The 25,627-nt window shown below is 41.6% G+C and overlaps 1 protein-coding gene across 1 annotated transcript in view; it reads right to left on the bottom strand.

Moving 5' to 3' along the window:
- The window catches only part of LOC147684142 (cytochrome P450 2J4-like), a 71,805-nt gene that overhangs the window by 19,703 nt on the left and 26,475 nt on the right, over nucleotides 1-25,627 (bottom strand). The window contains exons 2-6 of the mRNA XM_086944533.1: nucleotides 23,982-24,144; nucleotides 20,185-20,334; nucleotides 16,401-16,561; nucleotides 13,738-13,914; nucleotides 8,029-8,170 (exon numbers count right to left, since the gene is read on the bottom strand). Coding sequence (XP_086800659.1) covers nucleotides 8,029-8,170; nucleotides 13,738-13,914; nucleotides 16,401-16,561; nucleotides 20,185-20,334; nucleotides 23,982-24,144 — 793 coding nt within the window. The remainder of the gene's footprint in view (nucleotides 1-8,028; nucleotides 8,171-13,737; nucleotides 13,915-16,400; nucleotides 16,562-20,184; nucleotides 20,335-23,981; nucleotides 24,145-25,627) is intronic.

A 25,627-nucleotide genomic window follows, 5' to 3' on the forward strand; every position in this document is an offset into this window, starting at 1 on the left:
TAACATCTTAACTTAATAAAGTAACTTGAATAATCTATCTTGAAGTACCGACATCTTTTTGATTACATCAAAAACCTGCAACATACTATTGAGGGTATGAAGCAAATGCTTTTTTTCTCAGTCTAAGCATAGATTGGTGACCAAGTATAAGCCTCTGCAGCAACACGTAAGGTCTCCTTTCCTACAAGAAAAGCTATCTGCTTCCAAGTGTCTTTGAATGTATGTCTTTAACCAGACACTGGCAGCTGTAGCAAAGCAGCTGATCTAATCCCACATTAGGTTAATTACTGATGTTGTGCGTCCTGGTGATGTTTCACCTGGACTTCATACCTAAGTACTCACCCTCTGCCAATCAGGTCCTTTGGTCATGATGGAACCTAACATTGAAATAAGAGAACTGTGTTGCAGCCACCAAGCTTCCAAGGGCTTCAGAAGACAGGCAGCGGCCCAATAGAGGAACAGGGTTTAAATTCTTCCCCCCTTAGCCTTATATGTGTCAAGATTGGAGCATGGTCTTGGACCTCAAACAGTTGACAGGTTCCTTGGTACTTCTTTGTTCAAGATAGAGACCTTGCAGAGGACACCCCTATACACTCTACTTGGCAATTTTCTTTATTGTGCAGATTGGCCTGATACCTACTTGCACATTTCAATATATTCATCCAACCTGATTTCTTGTTGTTTGCTATCCGTAGCATCATTATCAATTCAAAAGGCTTCCATTTGCACATAAGAAAAAATAACCCATCCTAGACATTCTTCGAGAGCAAAATGTGTCATTCACTTACTGGAAGATATAAAGGTGTCAGCATGCTTGTTGAATCAAATATCAAGTGGAATGTATCTGCTAGGCCCTTCAAAATCTATTCCAGGACTTTGTCAAGACTTATCTGAGAAGGGTCCAAGATCTTGTTTTGTTGGTGCCAGTTTAACAACACACAATGATCTAGTGTGTCAAAGTCAAAGTCAAATTCAGCTTTATTCGGTGCAAGTAAAAACCACCATAAAAGCAGATTATACAAGGAAAACACTCCTACAATGCATCATGGTTAAATTATTGAAAATGACAAAATGCAATTATAAAAACTAAGAAATAACAAAGACAAGGTAGTAACACATATAAAATACATATAAAATACATAAGATATGCAATGATGTTATAAAGCAGCCCTAGGGAGTTGAAGGCAAAAAGGATAATTTATTCTAATTTAAAGTGCTGGTGCTTATTTGAGCATAGAGAATACTTAAAGTGCATGGTGCCACATCTTATCTATAATCATCATTCATTTAAATAAGGGAAATTGAAAACTTGTCAGCGAGTTATACAGAGAATAAAACGTCCACGTATAAAGTGCTAATGGTTACAGGTTCATAAAGTTACACAAAGTGCAAAGTGTGTCTTCTTGAGGTGAAAGCTGTTGAGCTCATCACTAGGAGCTGCACCTCTGGGGATCCACAGCTGCATGCAGATGCTATCCTAGAGAAACCTGATGGCCTTCCAGGGAGTGGCTCTGAGGGCAAACCTTCATTTGTGGCTGATGGGGTTTTTGTTCTGTGACATTGGGTTCTCAACATGGGGCATTAACTAATGATGATGTGATTTTGGTTTCCTCTCCAGCAAGACAGTGAATTGAGGACGGGCGCTGAAAGAGCACTTGGCCCTTTCCTAATGTCCATATTGTTCTGGGGCTTCCTCAGCACAAATGTTGCTTTCATGTCCAACAAATAGTAATCTACCAATGGTTTCCTCCTGCAGCAATATTAGACGTTCCCTATCACATCACATATTGTTGGTATCAATAGGGATGCTATCCCAACTCACTCTCATGCGCGTCCTTAGCTATTTACTTGGGAATATACTATCCCCATTATTCACGATACCACTTTTCGGAAGCCTTGCTCATGCATGCTGTGTGTTTGTGGGCTATGTGATCACAGATATTTCTTCTGCAAATAAACATTAACTAGTCAAGTAAAGTCAAGTGTTTCCAATGACCTCCTGACTGAACACTCACTGGCCTATTTATGAGCCGGTTTGCATCTCTGTTGCACCACTCAACATGGTGCAAGAGCGACGCAAACTTCACATGTGATTTATAAAGCCACAAAAGGCCACTTTGCATGATCCTGAGTGGCTCTATTACCTAGTCAAGTAAAAGGTGCATCCAATGACCTCCTAATTGAACACCCAGGAGCCTCTTTATGAGCCGGTTTGCATTGCTATTGCACCACACAACATGGTGCAAGAGAGACCCAAACCTCACATGTGACATGTAAAGCCACAAATGGCCACTTTGCATGATCCTGAGTGGCTCCATAAATCTCTTCATTGCCTTACCCTGCCCTGGGAAGGCATTCCATGGGTGTTGCATGGGTGTTCCCAAGAAACTCCCATGGTTTTTGACTCATTCCCATGTTTACCAGAACTGGAAAACTTGGGACTGCTCCAAACAGATACGCCTTCTCAGGTGAGGCGTAGCGAGTAGAAATATCTTTATGGAGTGGTGTGGCTCACTGGTTAGAGGTGGCAGACCCGGAAGCAGAGAACGGCCCGGGACCAGGGTTCAACTCCCGACGTGGCAGGGTCGTGGACCAGGGTCAGCGGACTCGATAATTCTCGCCTCAGTGCCCACTCTAACCAGGGATCACACCCTGCAACTCTGGGCATTATCTTGCCTCATCTCTACAACGGCCCCCCACATTCGCCGGGGATGCCTGGTTTCACCTTGGAGATACCCAGTAGGGACCATCTCACAGGGATAGCCATGACGGGTTCCCCAGCGGTCTACAGCACCACGACGCCTCAGGGCAGCAGTGCGCTTTACAAGACACATACATTTACACATTTATTTCTCCTTGTTACTTCCTATTTCAATGTCTGCTGAATTCTACAGCACACATAGAAATAAAAATATGTCTCTCAGGATTGTTTTTGTGCAGGAAGTTATCCCTTCCTGCACATTTGTGCTGGAAGGTGTCCCTTCCTGCACAAAAAATTGTCATCACTATATTTTATTTGTTTTTCAACGCCAGAAATATTCCAAGAGCAGATTTTGAGAAAAGAGTTGGAGAGTGTAAAGTTCAAAATCACTACATCAGGAATCTACAGCAGAACATGAAGAAAAGGAGCTATTGATGGTGAATTAAAACCCATTGACTAATGTAGGATCATTATTTAAACGCACATGATTGGATGATTTGATTGATTGCCTTGTACATATTACCCACTATATGATCAGCACCATTTGAGAAATAAACAACTGAACAATTAAAGTTTATAGTTACCCCATTAACTTTTGCGTAGATATATTGTTCATGAGAGGAACTTGATAATGTTTGTTTATTAAGTTTTAATATTAAGAAATAGTTCATTTTCCCCACTCTTCAGGCTAGAATTCCCTTAGCTAGGAGAACTGAGCATTTCTTTTATACTTTGTTGACACAAAACTGAGACTGAAACTCCGGTTGTGTTGTAGTTGATGAGTGACTTGTTATAAAATGAATCCTCAATAGATCAGTTGATCTTACATTTAGAAAATCAGGATTAGAGGACAGCAGTTCAAAGCATTAGATCTATTTAAAACTGCATGTGATCCTTCAGAAGAGTGCAAAGGCGTGAAGTCAGTTTGAGAGCTGATCAATCTTCAGACTCACTCACAATGAAAAACAAGGCGTTAGGAATACAGGGACTGTGGTTGGTGTATCAGTCAAACAGGTACATACTAGAGTCAAGATTGGACTCGAGAACAGTTAATTTTGATTGCTTGCCGGGTCTTTCAGGTAGTTGATTGGTATTTAAGTCACCTGAAATTATAAAACAATCCGAAGACTTGTTGAGCTGCAACTGTTTTTTGAAAAGATCATTTATGCCTGATAGCATTTTTGTAATCAAGTTATCTTATTGGATATATTCATGCCAGCATGGAACACAGGTTTCAGAGCAATTACCATTAAAACTAGCAAACAAAATAAATGTAGGTTTATCATCAGTTTATTTCATTTCTGTTTGTTGGGGTGTTGAGATGGACCGAGATGGATACAATTATTGTTGGCAGGTTGTCATTAGGCAGAATTTTAGGTGATAAACTTGATGTCTCAGTCACTGAGGTGGCAGCAGATTACACATTATTCCACCTAATTGGTTGAAGATTGGATAAGGTTTAAGAATAGGGATGAATCTGAAATGTTCTGAGAAGGATCAACCATTGCTTTTGGTTTCATAATTTTCTTAGTTAATTTCCTCAGCCTTTTTGCTGTTAGACCTTTAGCAAGTCCTACTGCATGACTTTATCAGAACTATCCTGATCCGCAGTGGGATTTAAAAAATGTATTTGAGTCGGTACTTGAAGATCAGGTTCAGGATACAATTTATGTGTAAAGGTTAGATCAGTAACTTTGGACGATAAGTGTTGGTTAGAGGAATTGGTTGTCTCCATAGATTTTACATTAATTGATAACTCATTAGTTAAAGTGGGTTTTAAAGCTGAATAACTGGTCCTGGTTAAATAGTTGTCTGAGTTGTTTAGCACAAACTAATTGTATTTGCCAGGAGCTGTACTTGGTCAACCAAATGGTCAATATGAAAAATACCAATGTTTTCTCTGTGTAACTTATGGAAATTTACTTTCAGTGATTCTGCAGTGTTACTTGACTTGAGACTCTGTTAATTGTTTCTGTACTCGAGGCGTTGGCCTTTAACAAAATCACTTTGGGCAAGATGTAGGTAATCCAAATTTACCGATTCTAAAATACCGAATGTTACCGATTCAGTATTCTAGAATCGGTAAATGCTATGTAGAAAAAAAATCGGTAAGTATTACCGAATCGATACGATTCGGTATTTACCGAATCAGCATTTACCGATTCGGTAATTCCCATTCATTCCTATGGGCCCGGAGGCCCATAGGAATGATATGAATTACCGAACCGGTAAATACTGATTCAGTAAAATAGGGAAACATTCAAGGGTGGCAGGGTGTCACATTGACACCCTGTTGCACCCCTGAATAGTGCTTGTGTGCACATATGATCCGAATACCGAATCGGTAAATAATGATTCGGTAAATACAGAATCGTCCCCTACATCTGAAATGGCTCCATACCGGTCGGTAAGCCTGAAATTTACTGAATTTCGGGTTTACCAACCGGTAATGGGCCACCTACATCGGGCCCTTGGTCATTTGCCAGTTTGGTGTTGTGTAGTAGGGTGTCACCCATTGTCCTAAGAAAACAGAAATTGGAGGAGTATTGAGATGAGTATGATGATCCGACACAGGAGAAAGGTAAGGTTGGGTTCATTGGGGTGGTAACTCTTTCATTAAACAGCAATATTATGTTCAGTAACATTGTTGGGATTACTTGGCTAAGAAAGGGTTCATCTACATTTCCCAGAGTTGTTTAGTTTTCAAAACATTTATGTCAAAAGAGGGGTGTTGGAATTAATAAATGATGCTTCATTGGGCCCACCGTTTTAAAAATCATCCTGACCATAAATGAACTCAGTATAAAATAGTTGGGAGTGATGTGTCAAGGGACTGTTTGTGATTTTAAAGAGTTGATCTTTTCCCTAATCACTACTCAACAACTGAGCTATGTTCTGAAATCTGAGATATTATCTATCAATTATTCCCAAGTTGTTGCTCTCACTGCTATGTTTCCAAGAAAGACTCTTGACTATGAATATAAAAAAATATTTAAAATAATTACCATCCCCCAGGATGGATACAGCATAGTAATAAATGGTTGGCCATATCAGCCAGGGCAAAATGCTCAATTCTTTCAAGACTTTTTGACTCACATAACTAGTGTAGAGGTGGGTACATGTTTAATACAAATGAAAAATGACATTATATAGAGAAACCATTGCAGTGCTTGAGAACTAACAGGTAATAATTATTTCTCTAAGTGTAAATGTTAACATGCATAAATCAGTACTCAACTTCAGATATTGCTAAAATGCTGTACAGCAGTTTAATACAATCTTAGGGGCTGATTTATAAGTAAGAGGTAAGGATACCCCGCTGCAACTGTGATGGAGTATCTTTACAGCCAACATAATGATTTCCCTGTCTGATTTAAATGCGAGCAAATCCTAGGTGTAACCACTGCAGAGAAACTTGTCTCAACAAGGTTCTTGTGAAAGGGGCATGAGGAGTATCTCAGATTTCGTACTACACAAGCCCTCAGGGCAAATTAACAGTGATGGCTTCCCAATATTTGAGGTCATAAACCATACAGTGTTAGATAACTATTGTGATCTTTTGGAGATTATAGGGATATTTAGATTCATAAGAACTTGCCTGAAGAAAACCTAAAGTTGTGGTGTGTTTAGAGTTTTATATCCAAATTGCAGGTCTGACTTGGATCCTAGTCAAATATTCCTAAAAAGGGGGACAGGGGATTCTATTAGTGCATTTTCATTGGGATCCCATGTCCTATGTCCCCTTAAGGACGTGGTTTATTAAATAAGTGGTATATTCAAATGCAAATTTGTACCCCAGTTTTGGACCTTGAGCAGGGTGAGGTGCTTTGTTAATGAATGGGAAACACCAAAAAAGTTCCTCAGAGGATTCACGTAATCTTTTTTAGCAGATGTGTAATTAGAACCAACAGCATTAAGTAATAGGAAGTGATTTAACACCCAGGTGAACTAAGACTTTAAAGAGCTCTCTGATTATATTTAGCACTGAGATGAGAGTATTGAAGACCCAGCAAGATGGTTCCTTACAGTGCATGATGCGATGGTGGTTTTAGAAAAGTGGATACCGGGTCCACTAGTAATTAGCAGAAGAGCATCTGCCCTTTTTATAAAGACCACCAACATGCATCTAGACAGTATCAAGTTGAGGACTCAAATGTCCTTTGGGATGTCAAGATCGAGTTGTGCACGCCCATATTCAAGTTGTATTGAAGGTAGAAAACAGCAGTCAATTTCTGTAAAGTCCTCAGATTGCAAGATGTTTACCAATTACGTCCTATGCTAACAACGGAACATCAAATGTACTGTTGGCGTCACACAAACAACTGGATTTAGGATCCACCTTTAAAGAGGAAGTACATTGATTCTTGCTTAGGCTAATACTCAACTAATTTTTCAATACCTCTAAAAATATAGCTGTGGAAACTTTCACACTGCCCAGATACGACCAGTGGCGGCCACCAAGAATAAAAGGTGGTTGGTGGAGGGAGCACAGGGGCTGGGGTCACGTGGGGGAGGGTGTTAGAAATTTTAAAATGAATGATTTTAAAAAAACCTTACCTTTTGCAGCTAGCCACCTCCAGCATTGCGTCGCACCGACTCTTCTCTTCCTGGGTCCCAGCAGCCCCTGGGACAGACTCCCATCCAATCCCCACACATGGATTGGCCTGAGCGGGCTAGAAAGATGCTCTGCTTAGGCCAGGGAGTCTGTGGGGTTTCTCCAGCCTGGCTGCTCAATGCAGTGGGCTGCAGAAACCTAGGTGCGCATGTATGTTTTGGTCGGCCTGAGACGGCTGGCCAAACACACATGAGCATTTAGGGAGTGTAGTGCATATAGCACTCCTCCTCCTCCCTCCCATGCCTCGACCCTGCCACTCCCTACAGCACTGACTAAGAGCCAGAAAATGCAAAATTAAACGATGCTAGAACATCATTTTGTTTTACATTTGCTGGCTCTGAGCCAGGCAGTGGGTCGATGCTCCTCCGCCATTGCGGGGCAGCCACTACTGGATCCAACTCCTGGGTATCAAGCAAAGGTATGATAAGACTGAGCCATGCAAACTCAAGGGCTTTTAACATACACATTCCTTTTGTACCAGTTTAGTAGCCAGGACCATTTACCCATCTTTGAGACATTAGACCCATGTGCCATGCATTATGAAATGATTATAGCTCCCACCTGTAGACACTACAAAACCATCCTTAGGCAGAGGTCCTCGTGCCTTGAAAACCTCCAGAATACTTCTTGGCTTAAATGTAAGAATTTTCCCAAAACATTAATGTATAAACTAAAGAGGTATACTTTATCCTGTCCTCATTCAGAGTCTTACCTTGTATTTCAGGTTGATTCACCATGTGGAGGAGCGCCCAGAGTAATGTGTTGTTGGTTGTTTCCATACCAGCTACGAACAATTCAACCAAAAGGTGGACCAAGTTGTCTTCATCATATGGAGTAGTTGAATCATCAGAGGCCTGGGTAAAATAAGAGGCTGGGTGAGCAGTTTCAAGATATCCAAATCAGTATTGTAAACAGAGGTAAACTATATGTCTTTTTATGTGTGGAGACTCCACACTCATAAAGATACTACACATAATTCCTTTTGAGAATAGCAAACAATCGTAAACTTACTCAAAAGTGCCAGTTTCACTTTTGTGAATCAGGCCCTAAATGCTGAAAAAAAATCAACTTTACTGTTCATAATACCAGATGGGATATTACACAGGTTATTAGGGCCAATTATGTATTAGAGTTTGTTCAGTAACCAGTGAGTAGATCTTTTTTCATTGTTTATGGAAAAATCTTCAAGACAAGAGTTTCTTTCTTTTATTTATCTAATTTCAGTAATTCATCCAGAATGTTTTAGCTTAATTGTGTAGCTTAGTTTGTTTAGGTCATTTTCTGAGCTTTCCAAGGCATACACTTTCCGCAAAGTGCCTGATATGCACACTGAAGGAAAGCGGGCCTTTTTTACCCTTGTTCTGCAAGGTAATGAGAGAAGAGTAAACAGAATGGAACCAAGAAATGGTTCATTCATCCTGCCAACTTGGCTGGGTGCGCTGTCTAGTTGACTGTCCCCCAACAACCCCGAGCAACTGAGTCACACGTGCCAAACACTCGGGGCCCGATTCACAGAACTAATTTAAGACAAAATCCTAAACTTACTACTTTTGGTATTCACAGAAGTTAGGATTTTGTCTTAAGATTGTCTTAAGACAAACTTAAGACAGACTTAAGTTCAGATTTTATCTTAAGTCTGTCTTAAGTCTGTCTTAAGACAAACTTAAGACAAAATCCTAACTTCTGTGAATACCAAAAGTAGTAAGTTTAGGATTTTGTCTTAAGTTAGTTCTGTGAATCAGGCCCTCACAGTCTAACACAAGACAGATAAAAGCCTGATATGCGGGTTCCCACAGGTAATGTTCAGGCACCGCTGACCTGATCGCAGGCTACTAAACCAGACAAGACTTGATGCAGTGAATACAGCATTGCTGAAGTGATCCTTCAAAAAAGGATCACACGTCTTATTCACAACAACTGATTTACCTCTATTTTTACATGCAGGGTGTGACAAAAGGCTTCTCTTGCCACTGGAGGACATATGAAACAATAGTATTGCTTTATACAGGTATGTAATGTCATTTTTATTTATTGCGCTGTCTAGTATGTCTGTTTTACTTTGAGTGCTTGATCCCAGTGGTTTATCATTGATTATTATAGATGTGTCCACCAAAACACAGCATTAAGAATGCTTTCTTTCCAGATGCATTTCCAATACCCACATTAGGGTGTATTTTAATGCATGGTGATCTCTATTTGCTCTACTGTTGAGGAACGGATAGTTCCCCATAAAGTGCCAATCACCACGGCAAGCTAACTGTCTTTTTCTATGTGTCAGTCAAATAGAGAAAGTAACACCAAGTAGGCGTATGGTTTATTTGAATTGGCATGCAGAGTGTGTGAATGCATGCCACTTTGCGTTTTCATTGCTTTTTAACTAGGAGTGTTCTTAGGGAGAATAGTTCCTTGGGGCTGATGAAAGCCTTGGAAACAGTGGCTTGAAACGTGTAGACTGATCAGAAAGTAGGATCATTAAATCTGAGCATACTTTCTACTGTTCTTCCCTTTTAAATCATACCGCCTGGAAAACAGAATAAAATGCAGGTTTTCCTACCAGACAATTATTTTTAACTCTAAAAAAACCTCCAACTCCTTTTGCCCATCATTTTGTGTATGCCATACAGTGCTTGTGTGTAACACACAGGGAACAGCATGCCCCATTCTGCAGCAGACCGGGAAGAACCCAATAATGAAGCATGCCAAGTAGAGGTAATCGTAGAGGGTTAGGGTTATGCAACAAAATGCTTTTTTGCCTCACGCTCTTCTACATCTACATGGCCCCCCTCGCCGCCATCGTCAGACAGAATGGACTCAGCCTAGTAACCCATGCTGATGAAACCCAGCTCATCCTCTCCCTCACAAAGAATCCCGAAATCACCAGACTCAGCATCCAGGAAGGAATGAAAGACGTTGCAGCCTGGATGAGCAACAGCTGCCTGAAGCTCAACTCAGAGAAAACTGAGGTCCTCGTCCATTGACCCTCCCCCACCGCTTGGGACAACACCTGGTGGCCCCCCGCCCTTGGAAACACACCCATCCCGACAGACCACGCCCGTGACCTCAGCACCATTCTAGACTCCTCCCTCACCATGACTTGCCAGATCAACACCGTCGCCTCCGCCTCGTTCAACTCCCTCCGGATTCTCCACAAGACCTTCAAGTGGATCCCCCGCGAAGCCAGAAAGACCATCACCCACACACTTAAAACGAGCAGACTGGATTACGGCAACGCCCTCTACACTGGAATCAACAAATACCTGCTGCACAAACTCCAGAACACCGCAGCCAGACTCGTCTTCAGCACCCCCAGGACAGTTTAGGATGGATGGATATTGCGAGAAAAAGAGATTGATTGCCAGAAAATATTCCGAAAGGTCAGTGTGTATTTATTTTGATTCTAAGAAAGGGACCAGGGTAGGTGGAGAGATTCGTGGAAGGTGATTGGGTGAAGGTCAGGAAGGTGGGCAAGGTTCCAAAAGCTGAAAGTGTGTATTCAGAACCATTGAGAGTTGTGAAATGTTTGAATAACTCTGTGTTAAGTGATAACCTGGTGTGGCATGAGTCGATTGGCAAAATGCAGAGACAAAATATATGGAGAGGGGCAATGAGAAAAAGGGGTCTCTTGAGTACAACTGGTTCTGAGGAGAAGAAGTGATTATGGAACATGAAGGTTGGAGTGGAAGCCTCTGAAAAAAAAGAAGACGTACGGGGGAGATGGTGTTGATATGGAAAGAACTGGGAAATTGGGTAGGATTACTCAAACTCCACCTGGATTATGAGTCTAGCGGTCCGAGGACTGCCAGACTCATAGTGGCATGGTGGTCTAGCCTCTGCCGCACCGGAGGTCCCACCACCCCATTACGAGTTGAGTGGTCATACTGCCCTGGCATCGCAGCCACTGCCAGGGAACCGCCATTCCCTGGTGGTGAGGCAGCAGTCTTGAGGACACAATATGCTTGGCGGGACCGCTGCGGTTCTGCAAAGCATTTTAAGAGTTTCATCTTCACCCTGGTTTTCATGGCAGTTCCACCTTCATGAAAACCATGGTGAAGAGGAAACAAAGGGGTCCTACAGGGCCCCCCTAGTGCCTCATGCCATGGGTGCACAACATATGCCCTCCAGTATGCATGCACACCAGTTCCTGCATGGCATGGACTTTATAGTCCATGTTGTGGAGGAACTGTTTTTGGCTTTCCCATGCGGTGGCCATTTCTCAAGGCTCCGCTGTGGGAATGCCATGTGACAGCCTGCCAGACAGAAGGAAATGCCTGATCTGACGAGCGGCCCGACCACAGCTTTGGTGCAGTGGGAGCGTGGCTGTGGCATACCGCCTGATCTCGCTGCACCAAAGGTCATAATCAGGCCAATAGTGTCAAAATACTATGGCCGGCATTGTGATTTGTTTTTACTATCAATAAGTCTTAGAACTTATGCTTAGCATTTAGTATCGTTCTGCCATGGTATTTTGTTATCATTATTCCACACTTGTGGTTTCAAGAGGCTATTTTATATTTTACGTTGTGATACTTATCTATGTTGGTATTGATTTATTGTTATGCATTGATGTGTATAAAGAGGAAGGATGTCTGGTGTTGCTGCTTGAAAGCAGTTGAATGTGCGAGGTAAGCTTTCTGTGGGATAAGCCAAGGCTTTGTGGAGGGTGGCTGGGACTAGGATTTTGGATGAGAAAGGTGCCGCTTCCTTGCTGTTTCCAGCGACTGCAGAGTTGAGAATAAAGGATAATTTCTACACCAAGTTGAAACATTCATCTTTACTACAATGGGTTCTTGCAACGTTCCGCAACCATGATTTAAGGTACTTTCTTCAGGGGACGTAAGTTGGTCCATGTATCTGGTATGTGGTCCATTACAGTCAGCCTGAGCGTGTGCATTTGTCCCGGTTTGGCGTGACAAGATAACCATAGTTGGCGCTTTTTACTTTTAAGCACTATTTCTTCCTGAATCTTTAAAATTGCATAGCTCGCGGTGGACTGATTGGATTTGTGTCCTTTAGGTCTCAAATAATTTTCGAAATGTTACTCTATTTGTCTAAATTGGTGTGGGATGTTTTCACTTAATTACTGTTTGAAGTGCTGCATTAATACTTTACACATCGACTCTAGCTTAAGGCCCACTGCTTTGTGCCAAGCTGCAAGAGGGTTAAGCACAGGTTAAATTGTGGTTTGTTTGTTTTTCACCCTGACAAGCAATGTGGTTGCTGCTTGAGTAGAGTTCCCTCCCTCAACCAGTAATCCAAGTTCTTCAAGTAGAATAGATAACCCAATTTGAGAAGGGTAAGTTTTGAGAGCGATCATTAGAGGTACGAATGATGTAAGGAATGGAAGAGAAGGACTCATGTCTATTGGGATAAGGGTTAATTTAGAGACTTGGCCTACAGAGGAATGGATGAGCTCATGGTATCAATGAGAATGAAGGGTGAATGCTGGTAGTTACAAACAGAGATAGAGAAGTAAAGGAAGTATAAGACTGTGTTGATGGATGAGGTCATATAAGACAGAGATAGCAGATATCACATCCTCAAAAAATGGTGAGATGAAATTTGTGCAGTTTTAAGGACTTAGAAAACATTAGGATCTAGTAACCCTTTATTTATTCTGTTTCTTTTCACACATTCAGGGAAATACAGTAGGCCCTCATCACATTATATTATCAATTACTGCAAAGTTCTTCCTAATCTTCCACAATTGTTTGAAAATACCTGTTTGTTTTTCAAGTGTAACTAACACCTCCTTAAACCAGAATCAACCAAATTTAAGGGCTCATTATGATTGCGGATTTTCCGCATCCTCCGGGCCGGCGGAAGCCACCGCCGGCCCGGAGGATGCAGAAAATCCGCAGTGGACCCACCAAAGACCCAGCGCCACATTAGGATGGCTGGTGGGTCCTGGTTTCCGTCCGCAGCTTTTCCTCCGCGGTTGGCTTACAACGGCGGAGGAAAAGCACTAATCTGGTGACGGTGTCTCTCAGACACCATCCGCCAGATTAGTATGTGCCTGCAAACATGCTTTTCCGCAGCGGCTTTTCCGCCTTGGAAAAGCATGTGTAACTTCACTGCGGGGGCCCGTTGCGGGCCCCCTAGGTGAAGGGGGGGGTGGGGGGTGCACATGGGGGGTACCTATGGTACCCCCCTGCATTTGTATGCAGAAAGCGGCAGGCACCGCACGGTGCCTGCCTCTTTCTGCATGCAAATGCAATGCGTGCATTTTTAACATTGCCGCAGGTGCAGCTTGAAGCCGCACCCGCCGCAGTGTTAAAAATAGAGGATGTGACCGCCACCCTGGCGGTCACATCCTAATCGCACAGAAGGGGACTCCGCAGCCCATGCGGACGTCCCCTCCTCCTCAATGATCGCGGACGGACGCAAGTCCGTCCGCGATCATAATCGGCCCCTTAATACTTACTTTTGATATTTGTGCCAGGTAGTAGTCTACAAAGTCTTCAGGCTGCTCTGGCACTCCGTTCTCTTTATGCCTTGTAATTTCCTTCTTCACAAATGTCTCCATAAAGGTTTGACACTTAAAGATCTTCTGATGAGGTGCTGGAAGATGGCGCATCAGCCAAGGGAAAGCATCAAAGAGCTACAGAAGTAAACAGTAACAGGTTTGAAGAGTGTTTTGTGTTCTGCAACAAACACTAGTGCATCACAGTCAAATTATTACAAGTTTTCAGACTGCCCTCTGGTGTCCTCTTTCAGAATTTCATAACCTTGATTACTGGTGTACTTTAACCCAGTCTGTTCTAATAATTTTGGTGTCAAATGAAATAGAGGATTTGGGGGTCTGTAAGAAACTGTTCTGAGAGCCATGAAAAACATACATGGCCTCCATAAAACCCAGTGCAGAACTGTGGGACATAATTCTGGATGGGGACGTGAATTTTGGAACAGAGCAACTCAATCTCAGATCAATAAATTGGAAACCACTAACCTGCTGCTAGCATGGATTAGGGGAGAACACAAACTACAAGAATTCCTCAGGGTTGATGAAGATACAAAATGTTCATAGCTTATATTAATTACATCCATGTTGTCAACGAGATGGCACTTTTGCATTGGTAGGAAGGTAATCTGAATACATATCACTAATAGTTGTATTACTTGATTAGCACTCCAGGGGTGTAGCTTAGCAGGTGCAGTGGCATTGGAGCCCAGAACCCAAGGGGCCTAATGGATCATTATTACTGTATTTCCCAGTACAAACATTGGCCCGGGGAGGCATTTCTTTTCTTGCACTAGGGCCAATGACACACTGGTTATGTCACGGTTAACTTCATACAATGTTTTTATCACTCGTCTGTTCAACCTATCAGCTTTAACGGGTTGTCTTCCCCCAAAAGTGGGCCTACTTACCTCTATTTGTGGTGCTGAAATTAGTTTTTGCTGGCCATAGGACTCTGTGCCCTTTACCACTGCCAACCAGTGCTAAAGTGCTTTTGCTTACTCCCTTAAACATGGTTTAATTGGCTTACACTTGATTGATGTATTTAATTTACTTATAAGTCCCTTGCAGAGTGGTATACCATACATCCAGGATCTTGTAAATTAAATGCTACCAGTGGGCCAGCAGCACGTATTGTGTCACCCACTTAAGTGTCACCTTAACATGTCCCAGGCCTGCCACTGAAGCCTGAATGCAGTTTTAAACTGCCATGTCTAAACCCCCTTTCCAAGCCTTAATCTCTTTCTTTATTACATATGTCACCCCTAAGGTAGGCCCTAGGTGGCAGAAAGGACAGGGTGCTGTCTAATTAAAACGTTGGACATTTACTTTTAAGTTTTACCCGTCCTGGTAGTTAAAAACTCCTAAATTTGTTTTTCACTAAGTTGCATGTTGCACACACAGATGTCCTTTGGATATGTGTGTGCGCAACACCTGTTCCAATTTGCATTTAAGGGGTGCTACAGGGTGTCCTCTGGACACCCCTGGCACCCTTTAAATCGCTATTTTATTTGTGATTAGCTAATTGCTAATCGCAAATAAGGAATACTCCCCATTCATTCCTATGGCCCTTTTGGCCCATAGGAATGAATGGGGAGTTATTCCTTATTTGCGATTAGCAATTTGCTAATCGCAAATAAGGATTGCGTAGGAATCGCAAATCTTTTTGCGATTCCTACATGAATCCCGTTTTGCGAGTCTGTAATAGCGATTCCTTATGAATCGCTATTATAGTCTCGCAAAACGGGTCTATGATGAATCAGGCTGATAGCGTTTTATAACTAGATTGACCTACCTTTACATACTTCCCTAAATAGTCTCAAGTTTTCCTATGCTATTATTGCACAATAGTACAATATATATCAATTTAAAACCCACAACACAGACGTAGTGTGGGCTAAACACCATGGCTGCGTTTTTATTTTTGTAAAAGCAGTCATTACCTAATCATACACTGCCTTGTCATTTGGCATGTACCGTGGTATACTTTTTAATCACTGCGGCCCAATATATCACAAATTTTTAACGCCTTATACCTCTAAAACTACTTCACCAAATACATTCTAGTTCCAAAAAGGATCCTGTCTACCTGAAAATCTATACTTTTGACAATTTTTATCAAAATCTGACTGCCCATTTCGGCAGCACGGCTCAGTAAAAAGGCTATAAAAAAAGCATTGGTTAAAAAACGTGTTTTGAGACCTCCCTTTTTACTTTGCACCCGCTTAAGAAATCACTGCAAAACTTTACACCATCTGCAAATGCTGAAAAAACAGTAGGCCTGCAAAGTTTTGTAAGATTAGTCAGACAGTGACAATGTTATAAGCACACAAAATCCAACAAATTTCTATCTCTGGGAATCCTTAACTATAACTAGTGAGTGGATATCGCTACTCTGTAACATATGTGCCACATTCACTTACTGATTAAGAATCTCATTTCTTATTTTCATTTTTTTTTGCTGTATTTTTGTATGTATTTTGTATTGTTACATTTTTTTCTTCACAGTTTAAAAACCACAACAAAACTGATAAAAAAAGTTGACATGCATTAATGAAGAACTTTAACATGTTTCTTATGATTCATGAATTATGTTAAAACTCAAGACTGTTTTTACACTCACTCACCCAAGCCCAGAATATGTCTGTGAAGTTCGCAAAGAATTCAGAGGCTTCCATGAGCTGAAGGAAATCTTTATCCTCGCTGGAGAAGCGGTGACCAAACACCACAGCGGCAATGACATTTGTGACAGAATTTAGCAGGGCCGGCGAGGGGTTCACAGTATCCCCTGTGGGTAAAGTAGGCTGCAATTATTGGAGTAAAGAGACCATCAGGCTATAACTGGAAATAAGTAAGAGATTTCAAGTATGTGCTGCATCACCGAGCAGCTTTTTCCTGAACAATGAGCCAGTGGCGGCTCATGCAGATAAGTACTGTAGGGCGGAACCGGGTGGGGGTGAAAGTGAAAAACGACGCGAATGTAAAATAAATAAACTCACTGACCTTGCGCTCGCTGCATTGCTGACTCATGGTAAGTGGTTTTATTTATTTATTTTACATTCCATATCCTGTCGTTTTTCACTTTCACTCACCCCAACCCCGCCCGCCGCGCTTACATACACCAGCCGCCACTGCAATGCACTACCATCTTCTCACTTCTTCCAAATGTCCTATTGTCTTCTGATCAGCACCTTACCTCCCTACGGGACCAATTTTAAGGGTTTAGGGCCACATGTACAAAGCTTAGTGTTTGCGATGGTCAAATTCGCTATTTGGTAATCACAAACACAAATGTACAAAAGTGTGTGTCACACTTTCTACGATTCCAAGTGGGTCGCAAATAGACCTACCTCATGGATATTAAGGAGGTAGGTATCAGTTTGCATCCCATTGAGAATCGCAGAAATGACAGGGTTGGTGGCCTTCTAAGTCAGAAAATATGTCTGCAATTGTTTTTAAATAAAGCAATCTGTTCTTTCTTAAACGCAGTCCTTTGAAAAAAAAGATAAATGGAATGCATTTAAAAAAAAAAAACGAAACCTTTAAGTATCATTTTTTAAGAGTAGACAGTGGTCTCTGGGGCCACTGCATGCCCTAAAATATATATCTGTTTCCATCTGCAAAGGGGAAGGAGTCCCAAGGGACCTCATCCTTTTTGCGAATGGCTTACCAACTTTGTTGGTGGTAAAGTATGAATGTTTTGCAACCACATTTCAGACGCAAAACATTTGTGCATACCAATGCAAATTGGTTTTTCGAAGGGACTCTCTAAACACGCCCCTGCCAAATACCGATTCGCAAACCCAAATTGCTATTCAGTAATAGGTTACCGAATCACAATTAGGGCTTCGCACATTTGAAAATGCCTATTTGTGTTCGCAAACAGGACGATTCGGGTAATCGACCTGTTTGTACCACAACATTATTTGTACATATGGCACTACATTTCTAAGGAAAAGCAGTCTTTCCGCATTAAAGAATCCTGATCCCCCAAAAACTCAACTGTACACAAAGGGCCTGATGACCAAAGCCATTTTGCGTTCCCGTACCATGCACAACACAGAATTACAGTAATTGTGAACGCAAAAGGGATCTTTGTAAAGCACAAAAGCCATTTTTTGAGTTGTAAAATTATTTCTGATTTGTGAAAGGGCTTTTGCAATCCTTTAAACATCAGGCATAGGAGGGGTGTGAATGTTGCGCTCACTCCTATTTGCGATTTGGAGAGGAAAACATCAGTGACTATAGGGACAATTTCACTTGGAAACCATTGATAAGTTACTGACCCCTGAGTTGGGGTGGTACCTGGTTCACAAGGTATAAGGTGTCTTTGTGAGACACCTTTCCCCTAGAGTATGGAATTAATTCCTGGGGCCAGATGTAAGACCCTTTTTATTGGTCGCAAACGGAAAAAAGTCCCGTTTGAGACTGCTAAATAGGTCTCTGGCATGCACAAACCCTATTTTGCAAGTCAGTAATCTGTTACAGACTCACAAAATAGGGTTTGTGGCTCGCTATTAGGAAGGGACGTGACAAGAGTGTCCCTTGCTGATAGCGACTGGCAGTGCCATGTACAAATGTTTTGCGACCAAAAGGCAGTCACAAAACATTTGCATTTTACCGCCAATGGAAACTTGGTGGTAGAACAGTTGCAAATTGAATGTTGTCACCAAGGGACCCCTTCCCCTTTGTGAATGTGGGTGCAAATATTTTTAAGCGCTCTTAAAAAATGAAACTGAAATGTTTCATTTTTCTATTTGAAACTCATCTTCATTTCCTTTAAGGAATCCCTGTGATTTTAGCGATTTCCAATGGGTCGCAAACCGAGACCTACGTTATGAATATTAATGAGGTAGGTCTATTTGTGACCCACTGGGAATCGCAAAATGTGTCAAAGACACATCAGAACATGGGTGTTTTCGATTACCAAATAGCAAATCGCGAAAATCTTCTATTTGGTAATTGCAAAACCAAACCTATGTAAATTTGGCCCTAATCTGCTAACCTCAAATTACTGTTTTTCCAGCAGAGTTTTTAAGCAGTGGATTGTCACAGTGATATCCACACGGAGATACCAACAAAAAGCTGTAACATTATGCCGGCCGGAAATACTCAAAAGTTTTTCTCATTTCTCATCTGTACAACATGGATAGCACTAACTAATACTTTTCTTAAAAACTTTGCTGCAAAAACTACAAAGAGCATTGTCACTTTTCTAGTTTAGAGTGGAAAGCACTGTGCTAATCCAGTACTTCAAATTCTGCAAAGAGGATCTTTCTTCTTTAGCCTAATGTCCATTCCTGGCTCTCCATTTAAAGAACAACATGGGGATGTGCCCTGTCCCAATGCTTTCCCCGGCACACAAAACCTCTCCGAAGTTAATATGTGAATTCACATTCTGTGGTGGTTTGGGGTGTAGGGGACAGAGATGCTGCACCATACTAAAATGAGTGGAAACCGATCTAATGGGCAGAAGAACATATTGACTGTGCCAGAAACCATTTAATTGGGAACAGGATCACTGCTCTGGGGTCTTTTAGCCACATAATCACCAAAGACATTATTAGGCGACGACAATAAGGAAATAATTCTGAGCAAGGTCTGTCATTATCCCTTGATATAAATATTGTGCATATAAATGATTGAATTCAATTAGTTTACAGTTTTTCCAGAAGGGCTTTTAGCATTGACATACAGCAGAGTAGGCCAACTCCTTTAAAGCTGTGCAACACACGAAAAACCAACATGGAACTGCTCCAAATATGTCTCAAGGAATCCAAAAATGCTTTAACAGTTAGCACCAAGAAGTGGCACTACTGAGCTTCATCTACCACCCATCCCAACCAGAACACTCCACGATATGGTTAGGGTGAACTGTAGGTAACCATTGCATCAGGATTTCATGGTTGCTACCAGCCTATGTGTTGCAACATTTACCCGGTCAAAAGCGTATTGGAAACTTTTTCACTTCAGGTTCATCTTCAGTTCACCACAGGAAATCTAGGACTACACATGGGTGGTCGCTGAACACATCATCTGGGAGGGCATCCGCTATGAGGACAATATACACCTGTCGGAAGAACATCTCCTTTGGTAATGTCCAGCGCACCTAAATGCACTAACGTACTATTCTGTAGCGAAGCATCGCACAGCAACTGCAAATTGCTTTAATTATTTTGTTTTCTGATGATATTTTTAGGATTATATTGTGCAGTGTCTGTGCTTGTTGCCTGTAGCTTTTAAGAAGGTAAACACTCTTTTCTTCTTCTTAACAATGACTGTCATGGTGAGCAAACCATGTCAGCAGAGCCATTTAAAGAGGGAGCTTCATGGGGGAAAGGTTCATGGTCCTACTCAACTTATGAGTACTGTGTGTATTTTACTATATTAGAAATGGCACTTGGTCTTTACCTTTCTTCATTGCAAAAAATTCCACCAATTTCTGGGCCTCCTCTTGGATCCTCTGTTCTAGAATTTTCTTTCCAAGTCCCAGGTTCCGCAGGGTCATCAGTGCAAACCGTCTCTGCTGCTTCCATCTGTCTCCAGATATGAAGGCAACACCTGTAAAAATGATGAAACCTGTTACTGTTCTTTTAGAATCACTTCTGCTTAATAAAACTAGCTCTACTTCCACCCTAAACTGTTCTAACCTCAGCTTGTAGGTGTGATTGCATGGTGCAAAAATAGAAGGCCCGCGATACAATAAGGGAAGGAGATTGGCTAGGGATAAATCCACCAGATCGCTTGAAGACTCTTGACGGCCAAATACTGATGACAAAAATGAGGTGGCCGAGTCCGATAAACAGGCGTTTTTAGTGGTAGATCGATGTTCCACGCCATGTTCCAGAGGAAGATGGAGGGGCTAATGAAGAGGTACTCTGAGTCGAGAAATGTAATCTCATGTTCATGGTTAAATTAGTCTACTTGTCAACACACAATAGGTAAACCTCTCATGCTGGCTTTTCTACTGACAGGTTAACAATTTACAAACTGTGAAGTGTTAAACTTCTGCAATATTCTTATCTGACCTGCAAAGTCCTTTCACAGGGGATTTAAGTTCACTTTTCCTTTTCCAGAAAGATCTAAAACCTCATCACTGTAAGGACCACTTTGTATCTTCATAGCCCTTTGCTGCCACTCTCTCCCAAATACAGTCCTCAGTTTCCCACTCTACCATCCTATTCTATGAGAATTAAAGTAACTATCTACAGTACATTTCCAGTCATTAATAGATACAGGCTTCCTCCCAATGCATTGTTCTTCAAAGGGATGTGTCTTTAGCAATTTACTAAATTTAGGAGGGGTGGCAGACGGTCTTCTTTGAAACAGGCATGTGATCACAGTTCCTATTATGGATATGGAAAGCGTCGGCTGCCTAGTATTCTCTTTCACACACTTCTTCGTCTCCATTTAGATGGTATCCTGGCTGTTCGCGAACGTGTCAGCCAGACAGGCAGGTGTGTGATTGAGAAAAGATGTTTTTGTTGATTTCTTTTATTTAATTGGATTGATATCTTTGGGGATATGGTGACATCCTTGGAGGTAAGTCACTAAAGTGGAAATATATAATTTTAAATAATGCTACAACCTTTATAGAATGCCTGACATTTTAAGAATGTGGAATTACAGCGGAGGGAGATATGCAAGTGCAAACTTGCACTAATCCAGTCCCCATGAGGCCAGGGCACTAGCTACCAGGAAATAAATAAAATGAACAACAAGTTCGGTATTCTATTTGATGAATGCTGTTCATGGCCCACCTTCTCCATACAGTATAAGAACATTGATTGTATCATGAGGAATTTCAAATCTATTTCATATACAAAATGTGAAACATTCCTCCATCAATAAAAAGTTAGAAATATTGTGGTCCAAGAAGTAATAGGAGCACCTGCCACACAGAGGCGGTAATTAAATATTTAAAACAAACACAAAATGTTTCTCTTTTGCCATCAACTTAGACTTATTATGAGTTTGACAGTCTGTGAAACGCCGTACCTGTGGTCACTGGACTGCTGACATATTGGCGGTCCGACCACCGTATTACGAGATGGGCGGACTGCATTTGGAAAGACAGCAGCTAAACAGCCGGCACCGCCAGCACACAGCAGACTGCCTTGGTCGTAATATGGGAAAAGCTGTTGCCATAGGGTGGTACAGGTGAGTTTCTCCGCTGTCCGTATTATGAGTTGGCTTTTCGATGAGCTGACTGAGGCGATGGGACCACTGGCTTCAAGTCCGCGGAAACTAAGGAATTGGGGTGCGTACTTACCCCTTTCCTATTATTTCAGGCGGAGTTGGATGTGGACCCTTTTCTTCAGGCCCCCCCTTCACAGCAGCATCTTTACCCCAAAGATTACGACTCTGTTTCCGGCAATATACAGGTGAGTCCTTTTTGTACCATATGCCCATTGCCTGAACTATCCACATATGGGACAGACTCCGGCAATGTGTAGGTGGTATTTTGCCACATATATCATGAATATGTGTGCATCCGACACATATGCAGTTGAAATGCTCAGAAAGGCATTAATACATATGGAAAAGTAATCACCATCGCAAGATCCCCTCAGACGCACCGCTGGCACCGCGATAAACTCGTAATATGGCAGTTGGAAGACCGCTGGTGCAGTGGTCTTTTAAGAGACTGCAGCTGTGGTGTTTGGGCGGTCAAACCACCAAACTAGTTATCAAGCCCTCAGTATTATAGCACCTTGCATATTCTCTTGTTTAGATAAAATCAGACAATTAAATATTTGCCAGATTGAAATGAAATATCATATAAAGAAAAGCATCTTTCTTTCAAATGGATTACTGGACCAACGACTTGATATTACTTCTTCTATTACTACTGTTACCAGTAATACTAATGATAGTACTAATGAAATGAAATGAAATTTAATTTGTAAAGCGCATGGCTGCCCTTGAGCGTCCCAGCGCTAACCCAACAGAGAACAGAAACAGACTGAGAAGGGAACCATTACTTAGAGGATCTTGGGAAAAAGAAAAGTTTTAAGAGACTTTCGGAATTTAAGATAGCAGGGTTCTGTCCGAATCTGTCTAATGATGATGCTGATGATGTTTTTAAAGCACTTGATACCGGATTTGATATTGTTACTGTTATCCAGCGCATTTACTTCAGTAATCAGTCCAAGGTGCATCAAACTCTGCTCCAAAACGAAAGCAGAGTTAAACGATTCACAAAAGTGAAAAGAATAATACAAGTCCAACTCATTGCCATTGAAATTAAGCGTCAGAGTCTGGAAATATAAAAATAATTATTTTATTTGAAGTGCCAATAACGGACCCACTGGTGACAGCAAACACGTCCTTCTGACAGGAAGTCCAACTGATTAATCCGAAACTCAACTAACATTCCCTATGACATAGTGCACATTCTACAGGTGACGAGTAATTGTAATTGTAATTTATATTTATATAGCGCCTTATCACCAACGGTCTCTAAGCGCTTGAGCGAGTAGATGACATATAAACATTCTGAAACCATGGAAACAATAGCCATACCACAGTGGACTTCTGTGGGAAGGGTGGAGGTGTGGCCTAAATAGACCACCGCCTGGGGTCTAAGTAAATATCTGGGTTTTTCGCCAGACATTTCTATTTGAACATTTAACTGGAAATGCAGATTTGAATAAGAGTCAAGAAAAAACACTTTAAGTGAGAGCAGGTTTGAGGAAGAACACAATGCTGAGAATTCAAGTCCTGTCTAAACCTTGAAAACAATCAGGCAACACATTTATGGAAATAATCATATCTAAGATGTGCAGCTAAAGATTTAGATTAGTGTAGGTGTCAAGATAGGTTTGAAATTGTATTGTTGGTGGGCATAAACAGCTATGTTTTAAATGGACTGCTTTTTAAATTTGGTGTCCCCTGAAATCATGGCTTTCATAATTATATGAAATTGTTAGAATTTGATTTTTGAAGAGTAGGAGTTGTAAAATATCAGTAAAATATATTCTGAAATCCTATATATCAATATTTAGGAATAAATGGCGTTTGGAGAATTTTAAGTAAATTTATGTTTATAGTTAATTTACCTATATGTTAGCGTTTGGGAAAAAGGACAAAAAAATTGATATGAATGAAAATACGGTAATAGAAATCCTTTACCTAAAACTCCAAGTGTTGAAGAAAAACAGCATTATCAGAATGAAGGCAAAGACAAATCCAAACACATTACTTACCCTTGCCCTTTGAGATTTCCTCAAAAAGAGGAGTGATGGGGCGTCCAGAGAGCTCCTCTGAGTGGGAGAGTAGACCATCTCTTATAGTCTGGCATCCATTCAGCACAACCACTGGCTTTTGCCCCAGCCACACAGTGAAAATGTTCCCATAGGTCTCTGCAAGCTGGGGACAGAAGGTGAAAGTGCACATCAATAAAGAAGTCCACAATATACAGGCAATCTGATAACCCCAATAATGGAATATTCACTGTATCAACATCAGACAGTGTGCAGGCCTATGGTGATGCAGAAAGGTGTATTTACTTTGTATCTTCAGGCAGTTCTGTGTCTGGGGTGCTTTGTGCCTCCTATGCTATTCCCTTTCAGACATATTTGTCTCTGGAACGTCTGAGGCATAATGGTAGAAAAAAACATTCAGAGGTTGGGGGTGCCGGGACAGCACAAGTCAAGTATTGGAAAGGGCACACAACTGGAAAATTGATCACATGCTGTGTGATGTATGCAAGGCAAGGCCACCACTGCAGATTACATGATGTTTGCACTTAAGAGTGAGATATGATTCCATTCAAGTAGGACAAGGAAGCTGGTTGCCTCAGCATGCAGCATGCACAAGCATGAAGGATAGTTTGTCTGCCTTATTACAAGGGCATTATATTCTATGGCACTTGTTATAAGGGGGGCAGGGTATCTGTCACGTAGGTGACCAAGTACCTGAATGAATGTTGGATTTATAGAGTGCGTGGTTACCCGGAGGCGTCCCAGCGCTGTACCACTGGGGAACCCGTCCTGGCTTTCCGTGTGAGATGGTCCCTTTACTGGGCATCCCCGGCGGTGATGGGGCCGGAGTGGAGAGTAAGCATGCTATTGCCCAGAGATGCAGCGTGGGACCCCATGGTTAGAGTGGCACCAAGGTGAGATTTATCGGGCCCGCTGACATTGGTCCTGCACCCAGCTGCGTCTGAAATTGAACCCTGGTCCCTGGCCGACCTCTGCCTCTGTGTCTGCCGCCTCTAACCGTTGAGCCACACTTCTTTGGCAAACTCTGAATCCTGCCCATAGTGTTTATAATTGACTGCTAAAGAAGGCTCCACTGAAGCAAAATTTGTATATAAAAACTATAAACAATTATGCTCCACTTCTAAGGACATGCCCTTAAGCTCATTGTTTTCGCATGGGGCATCAGTCCTCCAATCTGGTCTTTTGACTGTATTTGATCCAAGTACAAACATTTTTCACCATGTAAGAAGAAAGTGAACAGAAAAATCTTGCCCTGGTTAGAATGGGCAGGTGGACCTTTGTCTACATCAACACTTTATCATGCAGTATGTGCAGCAGAGTTTGGCTGAGGTGAGTGTCATTCTCTTGATCAAGTCCCTCTACTAAAAAATATTGTTGCTTATTTTGAAACACAATAGCCTGTGCCCCGGTAAATCAGTGTGGGTGATTTGCGGTGGGAGATGGGTTAATGCATGTTGATAAACAAAGATTAAAGTGCAGGTATGGTTACAAAGTAAGACAGGAAAACCACAGAAATTCACAAGTTATGGTTAGGAGCTTAATATGTAATTTATACAACAGGCATGCAGATTATGATATATATATATATATATACATAGAAACATGTTTTTCATGACATTGCTGCTCCT

This window comes from Lissotriton vulgaris, chromosome 11, assembly GCF_964263255.1.
Source record: "Lissotriton vulgaris chromosome 11, aLisVul1.2, whole genome shotgun sequence".
Taxonomy (NCBI): domain Eukaryota; kingdom Metazoa; phylum Chordata; class Amphibia; order Caudata; family Salamandridae; genus Lissotriton; species Lissotriton vulgaris.